The 15725-nt window shown below is 48.2% G+C and overlaps 2 protein-coding genes across 2 annotated transcripts in view; both read left to right on the plus strand.

Annotated features, from left to right (window-relative positions):
- LOC147119043 (uncharacterized) overlaps positions 1-15725 on the plus strand; it is a 453069-nt gene that overhangs the window by 221862 nt on the left and 215482 nt on the right. The gene's annotated exons all lie outside the window — the stretch shown is intronic.
- LOC147119047 (uncharacterized) overlaps positions 1-15725 on the plus strand; it is a 230851-nt gene that overhangs the window by 12691 nt on the left and 202435 nt on the right. Inside the window, 2 exon segments of the mRNA XM_085984018.1 lie at positions 7949-8043; positions 8296-8857. Coding sequence (XP_085840144.1) covers positions 7949-8043; positions 8296-8857 — 657 coding nt within the window.

Raw genomic sequence — 15725 nt, forward strand, 5'->3', positions numbered from 1 at the left:
TTGCACTCCCTCTATGGCAAGTATATCCTTCCTTAGGTAAGGAGAGCAAATTTGTACACAGTACTCCAGGTGTGGTCTCACCAAGGCCCTATATAATTGGAGTAAGACTTGTTTACTCCTGTACTTATATATTTCTTAAGGCTAAAGGGATATGGGGAGGAGGCAGGGACAGGGTACTGAATTTGGATGATCAGCCATGATCTCATTGAATGGCGGAACAGGCTCGAGGGGCCGAATGGCCTACTCCTGCTCCTATCTTCTATGTTTCTATGTATTCAATCTTTCCTTGTAGCTGAAATTCTCTAGTACTGGCAACATCCTCGAAAATCTCCCGTCTCGAGCACACAGTCACATCTTTCCTGCATGCGGTGGCCTAACTGGTGTTTTTGTACAGTTCAAGCAGAACCTCCCTGCTCTTACATGATACAGAGAGAGGCACTGCCCCTTTAAATACCTGGGGGGCACCCATTCCTCTTTAAATGGCCAAGCAATTTTTATTGTTGAAAAGGAGCCGCAGTCCCCTTTGACTCACCCCACCCCCCCCCCCCCTCTCACCCACCACAAATACTCACAAGAGAGAGAGAGTGGAGGAAGAATGCTGGTCTTTGCCCCTTTAAAAGTGGCTGCCCATCAAAATGTTCACAGCACCAGGGCTCTTTGTTCTGGATAAAAGTCGAAAAGAGAAAAGGTTCACTTACTTTTAAATCAATGCAATTGATGAATAGCCTTGCAATAAAGGTAATGCAAAGGAATAAACTCTCACAAGCTTGATTTTTTTCCACCCTCCTCCTCCCCTTCCCTTTAACAGCTCCTGCAGACAATGAAAGCAGGAAAGCGGCCCGCAGCCCACTGAGGCCCCGCCCCCCTCCCGCGCCGCTATTGGTTGGAGGACAGTCAGCCCGCTCGGTCCTCCCAGCATTCTCCGTGCTCCTGATTGGCAGATGCCTCGCGTCAATCACCCCCACCGATTACGCGCTGACGCCAGCACGCAATGCCAAGGGGTCGGTAGGACCGGCGCACGCCACCGCCAGGTTAAAAAAAAGACACCTCACACAAATGAGGAAAAACAAAAATAATAATAATCGCACTTTAGAGGGGAGGATGTTGGGGGAATTAATGAGTTTTTTGAATTTGTTTCGCAAAAAAAAAGCTTTGAAAAGCTTCCCAACGGTGCGAGGCGGGCTGCGCATGCGCTCCAGCCAACCTTTGACTCCCCCACGTGGGCCGCACCTGGACACGCCCACTTGCCTTCCCCTGCACCAATCACAGCGCGGGTAGGCGCTTCTATCAATCGTCACCTGTCAATCACCCTCCCTTCCCCCGTAGTGTCGATTGACAGCGGTGTCAGCCAATGAGGTGCAGGAATGGGCGGGACCAGGGCCAGGACTGACAGCAAGCATGAACTAACTCAATTAAATACCTGCATGCAGCCAAAAAAAACTTTTATTTAGTCAGCCAAAAAACAGCAAAGCAAATGAGGTTTGCTGAGTCAGCAAAGCCTATTTTAAAGAATTATAGAGCGATATCGCAGGGATCGGTGCTAGGACCCCAGCTATTCACAATATATATAAATGGTCTAGATGAGGGAACTAGATGTAATATCTCCAAGTTTGCAGGCGTCACAAAGCTGGGTGGGCGTGTGTGCTGTGAGGAGGATGCCGAGAAACTCCAGTATGATTTGGATAGGTTGGGCGATTGGGCAGATGTATGGCAGATGCAATATAACGTGGATAAATGCGAGGTTATCCAGTTTGGTGGCAAAAACAGTGATGTAAGCCCCCAAAGTACGGACTAAGTGATATACAAAGTCGACGTCACTGGCTTGTTGAAAGAAAGACAGACCCAATAATTGAAGTCAAAACGGTTTATTTAGGCCTGGGGAGAGCTTCTCGTATCCCAACACGAGTCCCACCTCCACTGAGCCTCTCACAATCCACACAGTTATACACATTTTGCAAGCCCTCCCTCCTCAGAGATCCAATCGATTTAAAAGTCTATACATTAATCGCTATCTGGGAGTGTCTAATTCATACAGAATGACCTATAGGATAAGTTTCATTTCCCCATGATGGAGTCATGCAGGTCTGCTGATTTCTTGGAAATGAGTCATCCCCCCTTCTGGCCTCTACTAAGTTTCGTTTCTCCAGAAATGGGTCATGCCAGTGTCTCCTTTTGTAAGTTTCATCTCTCTAAACTGGTAGGGTCATTTCTGCAATTAAACATACAAATAATTAGTACACTTCATCTTTAAACATTCTGTGGCTGCAATTGAGTTCTATTAAACATGCCCTGTTATGCTCAATTTTAATATCTTACTTCAGTCCCCCCTTTTGACCTTTTGGACAACTGTTCCAAAACAGGTCAACATGTATTTCCACTTCCTGGTGTCTGCCAAAGCGTGCACTCCCTGGCCTTCTACCAGTCTAGGTTATACATGTATATATCCTATCAATTTGGAGGCCGACTTCCCCCCCGTGGTATGGTGGGCTTTCCTTTAGGGTGGTCTTTCCTTTATGCACTCCTTCCGGTGTAACCATTCCCGGGGCCCCTTAGACCCTGCATTAATGGTTTAGGCTTTCTGCTCAAGCTTGTCCCTCATTCCCGCATTGGGTGTGTGACGTGCCAATTAGAGACTGTCATCACTCACCAATCCTCATTCACCACCCTCCTTCTGCCACCTCCATCTTACGGTTGGCCGGCCCGGTCCTTAATTACCATGCCCAATTAATCCCTCATAATTTCAGGGCTTCATATCACGTCTTACACCATTTGCCTTGGAGAGACGGGGGAGTTTTCCATTCTTAACTTTGCTACCTGCTTCTCCTCAGGCTCGACTTCTTTCACTGCACCAATTTCGGCCTTACTCATTCTGGTACAGAGGTACTGGAGCAGTAAAAATACACAATATATCGTAATAACAATCATGAGGAATATCATTATGCCTTGTATCACTGAGGCACCCAAAGTCCCCGACCATCCTGATCCTCAATTATCAAAATAGAAGGAAGTGGGTGAGTTTCCTCTAATGTTGTACTAATGTCTTTTTGTTGTCTCTTGATTCCGACCAATTCCGACCATCCCTTCCCTGTTTCTTGGATGACTTTTGTCAGAGCGTTTTTCAGTGTCCTATTTATTCTTTCTACCATCCCCGAGCTTTGGGGGTGATATGGTATGTGATATTTTTGTGTCACATGTAGCAGCTTACATTCATTATTTTGCCGGTGAAATGAGTGCCGTTGTCTGAGTCAATTTGCAGAGGCACTCCCCAATGGGGTATAACCTCGGTAGCCAATATTAGTGCAACTGTTTTTGCAGAGGAATCTCAGGTGGCAAAGGCTTCCACCCACCTGGTAAACTGGTCAATTATAACCAGGCAATATTTCTTCCCCCGGTCCTGCGCTAAGGGGCCGGTAAAGTCAATTTGCAAGTTTTCCCAGGGCCTCTAACTCTACATCTCTGTCCTACATTATTCTTGTGCATATTATACAGCGGTGGCAATATTTCGCTACTTCCCGACCTATCAATGGCCACCACCAGTACTGTGTCAGTAGGTGCAACATGTTACTTCTGCCAGTATGTGTTACACCATGGTATAGCGCCATCAGTTGTTGTCGACAACATTCCGGTGCCACCACCTGGTTACATGGGCCCCATTTCCAAATTCCATCTTGTAATTGCGTGCCAGCTTGTCTCCATTTCTCCTTTTCCTCTTTACTAGTATTTTCTTGTAGCTCCATTATATTCACTTCCTGTACCCCACTGACTATCATGACCATATTTATTTCGTTTTTGAACGCGTCCTCTGGTTGCATGTCTTCCACAGCTAGTTTTGCGGCTAGATCTGCATATCTATTCCCTATAGGGGCCTGGTCCTGGGGTTCATAGAAACATAGAAGATAGGAGTAGGCCATCCGGCCCCTCGAGCCTGCTCCGCCATTAATTGAGATCATGGCTGATCATCCAATTTCGGTACCCTGTTCCTGCCTTCTCCCCATATCCCTTGATCCCTTTAGCCTTAAGAAATATATCCAACTCCTTCTTGAATATATTTAATGAATTGGCCTCCACTGCCTTCTGTGGTAGAGAATTCCACAGGTTCACCACTCTCTGGGTGAAGAAATTCCTCCTCATCTCTGTCCTAAATGGCTTACCCCTTATCCTTAGATTGTGACCCCTGGTTCTGGACTCCCCGATCATCGGGAACATCCTTCCTGCATCCAGTCTGTACAGTCCTGTTAGAATTTTATAAGTTTCAATGAGATCCCCTCTCATTCTTCTAAACTCCAGCGAGTACAAGCCCAATCGACCCAATCTCTCCTCATACGTCATTCCTGCCATCCCAGATATCAGTCTGGTGAATCTTTGCTGCACTCCCTCCATGGCAAAACATCCTTTCTCAAATAAGGTGACCAAAACTGCACACAATACTCAAGGTGTGGTCTCACCAAGGCCTTGTACAACTGCAGCAAGACATCCTTGTTCTTGTACTCGAACCCTCTCGCTACGAAGGCCAACATATCATTTGCCTTCTTAACCGCCTGCTGCACCTGCATGCTTACCTTCAGCGACTGGTGCACAAGGACGCCCAGGTCTCGTTGCACTTCCCCATCTGCCAATCTATTGCCATTCAGATAATAATCTGCCTTCCTGTTTGAAGTAAGATATTAAAATTGAGCATAACAGGGCATGTTTAATATAACTCAATTACAGCCACAGAATGTTTAAAGATGAAGTGTACTAATTATTTGTATGTTTAATTGCAGAAATGACCCTACCAGTTTAGACAAATGAAACTTACAAAAGGAGACACTGGCATGACCCATTTCTGGAGAAACGAAACTTAGTAGGGGCCAGAAAGGGGGATGACTCATTTCCAAGAAATCAGCAGACCTGCATGACTCCATCATGGGGAAATGAAACTTATCCTATAGGTTATTCTGTATGAATTAGACACTCCCAGATAGTGATTAATGTATAGACTTTTAAATCGATTGGATCTCTGAGGAGGGAGGGCTTGCAAAACGTGTATAACTGTGTGGATCTTGAGAGGCTCAGTGGAGGTGGGACTCTTGTTGGGATACGAGAAGCTCGCCCCAGGCCTGAATAAACCATTTTGACTTCAATTATTGGGTCTGTCTTTGATTCAACAAGCCAGTGACGTCGACCCCCTATGAATTAATGACAGGACAAGATATGAGACTACCAGAGGATTTGGCTGGAGGGGTGGGAAACATAGAAACATAGAAGATAGGATCAGGAGTAGGCCATTTGGCCCCTCGAGCCTGCTCCGCCATTCAATGAGATCATGGCTGATCATCATATATCAAGGAGCGCAGAGATCGGGGAGGGTTGTGAGGCTGGAGGGCGTTACAGAGATAGGGAGAGACCGAGGGCCATGGAGGGATTTGAGAACAAGGATGAGATTGCTGGACCGGGAGCCAATGTAGGTCAGCGAGCACAGGGTGAACGGGACTTGGTGCGAGTTAGGACATGAACAGTCGAGTCTGGAGGTAACAAATGTTTGGATGAGGGTTTCAGGCAGGAAACGTGGCAGTGAATTCACTCACACCAAGCTCGCACAGATAGCAGTGTGATAATGGCCAGATAATCTGTATTGGTGATGTTGGGTGAGCGATAAATATTGGCCACAGGACACAAGGAGAACTCCCCCTGCCCTTTTTAGGTTTTTAAACTGTCATTCAAGTTTCCCTCCCTCTATTGTGAAGGGTGGGTATCTGCTGGGATACAGTCCCACAGTCACTGGTTGCCTTCGAGTGCCCCTCCGAGTGGCCAAAGTGTGACGGTGTGCAGGGATTGTTGGCAGCCTATTCAACCTTGGGGGGCATCACAGACAAAATCAAGCCACCTTTGCAGACTCAGGCTTTACTGCCAGGGTGACTGGACAGTGATCAGTAGCAGGAGCCCAGGGCACTGAGGCTAACTGCAGTCTCCCCCAACTGCATCCCAGGCCGGGATCAGCTGAGCTCCCCCACAGTGTGCAGCTGGAATGTGCAACCTATCCTGGGGAGCGGGGGAAAGGGAGGTCAAGGGTCAGCACGGAATGTCAGTCGACCTTGACCCCCAGACTCCCTCACTCATAGAATCATAGAAATTTACAGCACAGAAGGAGGCCATTTGGCCCATCTTGTCCGTGCCAGCTGACAAAGTGCTATCCAACTTAATCCCACTTTCCAGCTCTTGGTCCGTAGCCTTGTAGGTTACAGCACTTCAAGTGCACATCCAAGTACTTTTTAAATGTGATGAGGGTTTCTGCCTCTACCACCCTTTCAGGCAGCTAGTTCCAGACCCCCACCACCCTCTGGGTGAAGAAAGTTCCCCTCAAATCCTCTCTAAACCTCCGACCAATTACTTTAAATCTATGGCCCCTGGTTATTGATCTGTCTGCTAAGGGAAATAGGTCCTTCCTATCCACTCTATCTAGATCCCTCATAATTTTATACACCTCAATTAAGTCTCCCCTCATCCTCCTCTGTACCAAAGAAAACAACCGCAGCATCTCCAATCTTTCCTCATAGCTAAAATTCCCCAGCCCAGGCAACATCCTTGTAAATCTCCACTGCACCCTCTCTAGTGCAATCACATCCTTCCTGTAATGTGGTGACCAGAACTGCACACAGTATTCTAGCTGAGGCCTAACTAGTGTTTTATACAGTTCAAGCATAACCTCCCTGCTCTTGTATCTTATGTCTCGGCTAATAAAGGCAAGTATCCCGTATGCCGTCTTAATCACCTTATCTACCTGTCCTGCTACCTTCGGGGATCTGCGGCCATACACTCCTCTGATCTTCTCAGTGTCCGACCATTTATAGTGTATTTCCTTGCTTTGTTAGCCCTCCCCAAATGCATTACCTCACACTTCTCCAGATTGATTTCCATTTGCCACTGTTCTGCCCACCTGACCAGTCCATTGATATCTTCCTGCAGTCTGCAGCTTTCTTCTTCATTATCAACCACACGGCCAATTTTTGGATCATCTGCAAACTTCTTAATCATACTTCCTACATTCAAGCCCAAATCATTGCTCTCGACCACACAGAAAACCAAGTTGTGCATGACGTCATGACGCCTGCACCTTTTATGACATCAGGACGTCCCAGTGCGCGTCACCCGCCGCCCGCCCACTGCTCCCGCGATCTCTCTCCCTATTGGTTGGCGGACACGTCAATCACGGCTACCCACTGTCACATGCCCCTGAGGCGCTCTCCGGCTCTGCCTGAGTGAAGTCGCTCCATTCGGTGCCTGCGGAGCCCTCGGACTCTCAGGTTTGGATTCCCCTTTATTCTCTCCCCTCCTCTGATCTCAGTCGGATCTGGGGGAAAACTCACTTTCCCTCACTGATTGCGGCTCTTAACCAACACCGACTTTACAAAGAAAGCCCCGCGCGGCAGCCTGGAGCTCAGGGGCCCAGCGCGCAGGCACGGGGGAGGATGATTGACGGGCCCAGGGTGTGTGCTGAGCATGCGCGGTGCGGGCCGGGCACCTGTGGAGCAGGAGAGGGCGGGGCCATGGGGAGCATGCGCGGGGTCAGCCACAACTTAGCGCAGCGGCCGGCGTGCTTTCTGGAGCGTGGAGGCTTGTGGGGATTGCAGCCGCCATTACTATTGATCCTTTCAACCAACCTGTGCAGCAGCTGGGGCCTGAAAATCAGCTTCACTGCCCCTGGGCTGGGAAAGGGCGACATGAGACAATATTCTCCCTCTTACCCCTTTCTACGCTCCTTTTACAGGGTTTTAGAAGTGGAGCATTTATAGGCAGGAAGCTCAAACCAAACATCACGTCAGGATCAGACAGAGTCACTCGATTGATCAGGACCTGAATATCATTGGCCTTTGCATATGGAAGGAGAAAGCAGCGATCGCAGTGCTGACAAACCGCACACGTGTTCCGTGTGTGGACTCGCCTTCAGCTGATTGCCTGACCTGGCGAGACACGTGCACCGTCACACCGGGGAGAAACCGAGTAAAGGTGGGGACGGCGGAAAGGGATTTAGTTCCCCGTCTGCGTCGGAAGTTCATCGGCACAGTCACACTGGGGACAGTGCGTTCACCTGCTCCGTGTGTGGAAAGGGATTTGTTTATCCATCCCACCTGCTGAGACACCAGCTTGTTCACACTGACAAGACATCGTTTAACTGTTCCTACTGTCGGAAGAGCTTTAAACGCTCTGGGACTGTGAAGGAACACCAGCTAATTTACACCGATGAGAGGCCGTTTACGTGTTCTGACTGTGGGAAGAGCTTTAAAAGCTCTCAGAATCAGACAACACACCAGGAAGTTCACACTGGGGAGAGGCCATTCACCTGCTCTGTGTGTGGGAAGGGATTCACTAAGACATCCATCCTGCGAACACACCAGCGAGTTCACACTGGAGAGAGACCATTCACCTGCTCCGTGTGTGGGAAGGGATTCACTCAGTCCTCAACTCTGCTCGAACACCAGCGAGTTCACACTGGGGAGAGGCCGTTCACCTGCTCTGTGTGCGGGAAGGGATTCGCTCAGTCCTCAACTCTGCTCGAACACCAGCGAGTTCACACTGGGGAGAGGCCGTTCACCTGCTCCTTGTGTGGGAAGAGGTTTAAAAGCTCCAGCAATTTGATGACACACCAGTGTACTCACACTGGGGAGAGGCCGTTCACCTGCTCTGTGTGTGGGAAGGGATTCACGCTGTCATCCAACCTACTGACACACCAGCGAGTTCACACTGATGAGCAACCTTTTAAATGTTCTGACTGTGGGAAGAGGTTTAAAAGGTCCAGAGATCTGAAAGGACACCAGCGAGTTCACACTGGGGAGAGGCCGTTCTCCTGCTCCGTGTGTGGGAAGGGATTCACTCAGTCATCCAACATGCTGACACACCAGCGAGCTCACACTGTTCTGTAGCGCAGGGCCCTGGGGTGACATGAACGTGGAATGGATGAATGTTTTATAAATTCTTGTACTGCTGTTTAATCTTTAAGACTGTTGTGCTGATGATTCCCTTGATTTGACTGTTCATGGTGTTCCATAGAATGTACAGCACAGAAACAGGCCATTCGGCCCAACTGGTCCATGCCAGTGTTTATGCTCCACACCCACCCTACTTCAATTAACCCGATCAACATATCCTCCCATTCCTTTCTCCCTCATGTAGCTTCCTCATAAATGCATCTGTGCTGTTCACCTCAACTACTCCCTGTGGTAGCGAGTTCCCCATTCTCACCATTCTCTGGGTAAAGATATTTCTCCTGAATTCACTACTGGATTTATTAGTGATGATTATATTTATGGCCCCATAAATATGATGAGATTCTGTTAAGCTGACCAGTATGTTGTTGTACTTTGTCTTTTTCTGATGAATGAAACATTACTGAGCCCCTGTGCCCGTGTTATGGGATGAAGTGCCAGACAAGTGAAGGCACAATGTCTGGGTGTGAATCTAATAATAACCTCACGGACCGTATAGGTGTGATAACCAGACGGGCTTGTGGTTATAGTCTGGTCACAGATGGACTAAATTCCCTGAATTAGCAGGAGTTCAGGAGGCGGTCAACAGACGGGTCCAAACAATCCCATTTCCTGAGCAGTAACCAAGCTTGTGTATAAGAACAGGCCACTTAAGTCGTTGTCAGTTGGAACAGACTCGAGAAGATCGCGCGCGAATCCACTGTACTTCTATTCTCCAGATTGAGGGAATTATCACCTGATCTGTGTTATGCAGCGCTCTTAATAAAGCTTGGAGAGACAATTTGTGTTCCTGTGAGCTTGATTATCTGGTATCTGAAACCCTGGGACTCCCGATCATTAGAGTCAATCTCAGTGTGTGGAAAGGGATTCCCTGGTGTATCCCACCCGCTGACACACCAGAGTGTCCACATTGTGTCTCAATTTCTCTGCTCTCCTCACTCACTCCAACCTACCTCCCTCTGAGCTTGCAGTATCCCATTCTCTCCGATCCAACCCTAACATTGTTATTAAACCTGATGACAAGGGTGGTGCTGTTGTTGTTTGGCGAACCGAACTCTACCGTGCGGAGGCTGTACACCAACTCTCTGACACCTCCTCCTACCTCCCCCTGGACCATGACCCCACTACCACATCAAGCCACTGTTTCCAGGACTGTCACTGACTTCATCTCCTCTGGAGATCTTCCCTCCATGGCTGTCAACCTCATAGACACCCAACCCCACACAGCCCGCTTCTACCTCCTTCCCAAGATCCACAAACAGGGTTGCCCTGGTAGACCCATCAATTCAGCCTCTTCTTGCCCCATGGAACTTATCTCTTCCTATCTCAACTCTATTTTTTCACCCCTTGTCCAGTCTCTTCCTACCTACATTCATGGGAACTAGATGTAATATCTCCAAGTGTGCAGATGACACAAAGCTGGGTGGGCGTGTGTGCTGTGAGGAGGATTCCGAGAAACTCCAGTATGATTTGGACAGGTTGGGTGATTGGGCAGAAGCATGGCAGATGCAGTATAATGTGGATAAATGCGAGGTTATCCACTTTGGTGGCAAAAACAGGAAGGCAGATTATTATCTGAACGGCAATAGATTGGGAGAGTGGGAAGTGCAACAAGACCTGGGTGTCCTTGTGCACCAGTCACTGAAGGTAAGCATGCAGGTGCAGCAGGCGGTTAAGAAGGCAAATGGTATGTTGGCCTTCGTAGCGAGAGGGTTCGAGTACAGGAACAAGGATGTCTTGCTGCAGTTGTACAGGGCCTTGGTGAGGCCACACCTTGAGTATTGTGTGCAGTTTTGGTCACCTTATCTGAGGAAGGATGTTCTTGCCATGGAGGGAGTGCAGCGAAGATTCACCAGACTGATACCTGGGATGGCAGGAATGACGTATGAAGAGAGATTGGGTCGATTAGGCTTATATTTGCTAGAGTTTAGAAGAATGAGAGGGGATCTCATTGAAACCTATAAAATTCTAACAGGACTAGACAGGCTGGATGCAGGAAGGATGTTCCCAATGGCGGGGGAGTGTAGAACCAGGGGTCACAGTCTAAGGATAAGGGGTAAGCCATTTAGGACAGAGATGAGGAATTTCTTCACACAGAAAGTGGTGAACCTGTGGAATTCTCTACCACACAAGGCAGTTGAGGCCAATTCATTAAATATATCCAAGAAGGAGTTAGATATATTTCTTAAGGCTAAAGGGATCAAGGGATATGGGGAGAAAGCAGGGACAGGGTACTGAATTTGGATGATCAGCCATGATCTCATTAAATGGTGGATCAGGCTCGAGGGGCCAAATGACCTACTCCTGCTCCTATCTTCTATGTTTCTATGACTCTTCCGATGCCCTCTGCCACTTTAACAGTTTCTAGTTTCCTGGCCCCAACCATCTCCTTTTCACTATGGATGTCCAATCCCTCTACACCTCCATCCCCCACCTGGATGGCCTGAGGGTGCTCCTATTCTTCCTTGAACAGAGGCCCAACCAGTCCACATCCACCACCACCCTCCTCCGCCTGGCTGAGCTTGTTCTCACATTGAACAACTTCTCCTTTGACTCCACTCACTTCCTCCAAATTATAGGTGTTGCTATGGGAACTGCATGGGCCCGAGCTATGCCTGCCTTTTCGTGGGATATGTGGATCATTCTTTAAGAACAGAAGAAATAAGAGCAGGAGATGGCCATACGGCCCCTCGAGCCTGCTCCGCCATTCAATAAGATCATGGCTGATCATCGACCTCAACTCTCCCGTCCGATCTCCATATCCCTCGATTCACCTAGCGTCCAAAAATCTATCGATCTCAGCCTTGAATTTACTCAAAGACTCAGCATCCACAGCCCTCTGGGGCAGAGAATTCCAAAGATTCACAACCCTCTGAGTGAAGAAATTCCTCCTCATCTCAGTCCTAAATGGCCAACCCCTTATGCTGAGACTGTGACCCCTAGTTCTAGACACTCCAGCCAGGGGAAACAACCTCTCAGCATCTACCCTGTCAATCCCCTTCAGAATCTTGTATGTTTCAATGAGATCACCTCTCATTCTTCTAAACTCCAGAGAGTATCGGCCCATTCTACACAATCTCTCATCATAGGACAGCCCTCTCATCCCAGGAATCAATCTAGTGAACTTTCGTGCACTGCCTCCAAGGCAAGTATATCCTTCCTTAGATAAGGAGACCAAAACTGAGCACAGTACTCCAGGTGTGGTCTCACCAAGGCCCTGTACAATTGTAGCAAGACTTCCTTACTTTTATAGTCCAACCCCTTTGCAATAAAGGCCAACATGCCATTTGCCTTCCTTATTGCTTGCTGTACCTGCATTCTAGCTTTGTTCCAGTCCTACTCAGGTCCCCTCCCTCACCTCTTTTTCCGGTACATTGATAACTGTATTGGTGCCATTTCCTGCTCTCACCCTGAACTACAACATTTCATTCACTTTGCTTCCAATTTCCACCCTTCCCTCACCTTCACATAGTCCATCTCTGACTCTTCCCTTCCCTTCCTCGACTTCTCTGTCTCCATTTCTGGGGATAGGCTATTGACCAACAACTACTATAAGCCCACTGACTCCCACAGCTACCTGGACTACACTTCCTCCCACCCCGCCTCCTGTAAGGACTCTATTCCATTCTCCCAGTTTCTCCATCTCATCTGCTCCGACGATGCCACCATCCATACCAGTGTTTCCGACATGTCTTCCTTTTTCCTCAACTGAGGATTCCCCTCTACTGTGGTTGGCATGGTCCTTGACCGTGTCCATTCTATCTCTCGCACTTCTGCCCTCACACCTTCCCCTCCCTCCCAGAAACTCAATAGGTTTCCCCTTGTCCTCACCTTTCACCCCACCAGCCTCCACATTCAACGGATCATCCTCCGCCATTTTCGCCACCTCCAGCGTGATCCCACCACCAAACACATCTTCCCCTCACCTCCCCTTTCAGCATTCTGCAGGGACCGCTCCCTCAACAACACCCTGGTCCATTCCTCTATCACCCCAACACCCCTTCCCCTTCACCCGGCACCTTCCCGTGCAAGCGCAGGAGATGCAACACATGCCCTTTTACCTCCTCCGTTCCCACTGTCCAGGGCCCCAAACACCCCTTCCAGGTGAAACAGTGATTTACTTGTACTTCATACAATCTATTATACTGTGTTCGCTGCTCACGATGTGGTCTCCTCTACATTGGGGAGACCAAACGCAGATTGGGTGACTGCCTTGCGGAACACCTCCGTTCAGTCCATAAGCGTGACCCTGAGCTTCCGGTCGCCTGTCACTTTAATTCTCCACTCCACTCCCACTCTGATCTCTCTGTCCTCGGCCTCTTGCACTGTTCCAACAAAGCTCAACGTAAGCTCGAGGAACAGCATCTCATCTTTCGATTGGGCACTTTACAGCCTTCTGGACTCAACATCGATTTCAACAATTTCAGACTATAACCTGTATTTCTTTATATATTTTAATATTTTTCTCTTGTTTCTCACACGGTAGCTGTTAATGTTGCTGCCATCATCATTCACACCTCATCTAGAGCCATCTTTTGTTTCTTAACTTGTCCCATTACCTCTCCTTTTGCATCGCACCACCCTCCCTTTTGTCAGTCAATCTCTCCTGCCTTCCATCCTCTCACAGACCTTCCCTTTGTTCTTCCATCCTCTCACAGACCTTCCCTTTGTTCTTCCATCCTCTCACAGACCTTCCCTTTGTTCTTCCATCCTCTCACAGACCTTCCCTTTGTTCTTCCATCCTATCACAGACCTTCCCTTTGTTCTTCCATCCTATCACAGACCTTCCCTTTGTTCTTCCATCCTATCACAGACCTTCCCTTTGTTCTTCCATCCTATCACAGACCTTCCCTTTGTTCGTTCCTCCCCTCCTCCCTGTCCCTGCCCCTGCTTTAAAATCTCTCTTCTCTTAACTTTTTCCAGTTCTGACGAAGGGTCCTCGACCCGAAATGTTGACTCTGTTTCTCTCTCCTCGATGCTGCCTCACCTGCTGAGTGTTTCCAGCATTTTCTGTTGGTATTTCTATCTTGATACTATTCAACTGCCTGGGGCTGCACCTAGGCCTCTCTGTTCTTATCCACTAGTCATTGATCATCCCATCCCCAAGCTGACTCTGTATTAACACCTCCAATGAGCCTTAACCTGTTCTCCCGGTTACAGACCAGTTTGTCTCTCAGGAATGCCCAAGGCTCTGTTGTCTGGACACCAACTCACTTGTGACCTCACATGTTGCAACAAGTCTGCTGCCTGAGCAGTTTGCAGTGTTATTAGGTCTGTAGGTCTCTTGGCAACCACCACCCTTATCTAGGCAAAGGGCTCATCTCCTGACTTTGGGTGTTACCATTCCAAACTTCAGCATTCTCTGTCTTTTAGCTTCAATCTGTCTGTGTCCACCCAGTGTCAACACTGAGCTCCTCCCTCCAACCACTGACACTCGCCCTCTTGCTGAGAAAGAAAGACTTGCATTTATATAGCGCCTTTCACAAACTCAGGATGTCCCAGAGCACTTTACAGCCAATGAAGAACTTCTGACGTGTAGTCACTGTTGTAATGTCGGAAACGCGGCAGCCAATTGGTGCACAGCAAGCTCCCACAAACAGCAATGTGACAATGATCAGCTAATCTATTTCAGTGATGTTGATTGAGGGATAAATATTGGCCCCAGGACACCGGGGAGAACTCCCCTGCTCTTCTTCAATGTAGTGCCACGGGATCTTTTACATCCACCTGAAAGAGCAGACGGGGGCCTCAGTTTAACATCTCATCCGAAAGACGGCACCTCTGACAGTGCAGCACTCTCTCAGTACTGGAGTGTCAACCGAGATTTTTATGCTCAAGTCTCTGGACTGGGACTTGAACCCACGACCTTCTGACTCAGAGGTGAGAGTGCTGCCCACTGAGCTAAAGTGCCTGGAGCTAAGCTAGCTGGGATACTTGACATAGGATTACATCGGATATACGGCACAGAAACAGGCCATTCGGCCCAACCAGTCCATGCCGGCGTTTATGCTCCACTCGAGCCTCCGCCAGTCTTTCCTCATCTAAATCTATCAGCATAACCCTCTATTCCCTTCTCCCTCATATGTTTGTCCAGCCTCCCCTTAAATACATCGATACTATTCACTTCAACCACTCCCTGTGGCAGCGAGTTCCACATTCTCACCACTCTTTGGGTAAAGAGGTTTCATCAGAATTCCCTATTGGACTTATTGGTGACTATCTTATATTGATGGCCTCTAGTTATGCTCTTCCCCACAAGTGGAAACATTCTCTCTGTATCCACTCTATCAACATTTCTCATAATTTTAAAGACCTCTATTAGGTCACCCCTCAGCCTTCTATTTTCAAGAGAGAAGAGACCCAGCCTATTCATCCTTTCCTGATCTGTATACCCTCGCATTTCTGGTATATCCTTGTAAATCCTCTCTGCACCCTCTCCAGTGCCTCTATATCCTTTTTATAATATGGCGACCAGAACTGTACGCAGTACCCCAAGTGTGGTCTAGCCAAGGTTCGATACAGGTTTAGCATAACTTCACTACTTTTCAATTCTATCCCTCGAGAAATAAACCCTAGTGCTTTTGCTTTTTTTATGGCCTTGCTAACCTGTGTCACAACTTTTAGTAATTTGTGTATTTGTACTCCGAGATCCCTTTATTCCTCTACCCCACCTAGACTCGCAACCTCCAAGTGATAAGTGACCTCCCCATTCTTCCTACCAAAATGTAATACCTCACATTTATCTGTTCAGCCTTGGTCACT

This window comes from Somniosus microcephalus, chromosome 4 (genome assembly GCF_052327205.1).
Source record: "Somniosus microcephalus isolate GS21.2 chromosome 4, FLI_Smic_1.0, whole genome shotgun sequence".
NCBI classification, from domain to species: Eukaryota; Metazoa; Chordata; class Chondrichthyes; order Squaliformes; family Somniosidae; genus Somniosus; species Somniosus microcephalus.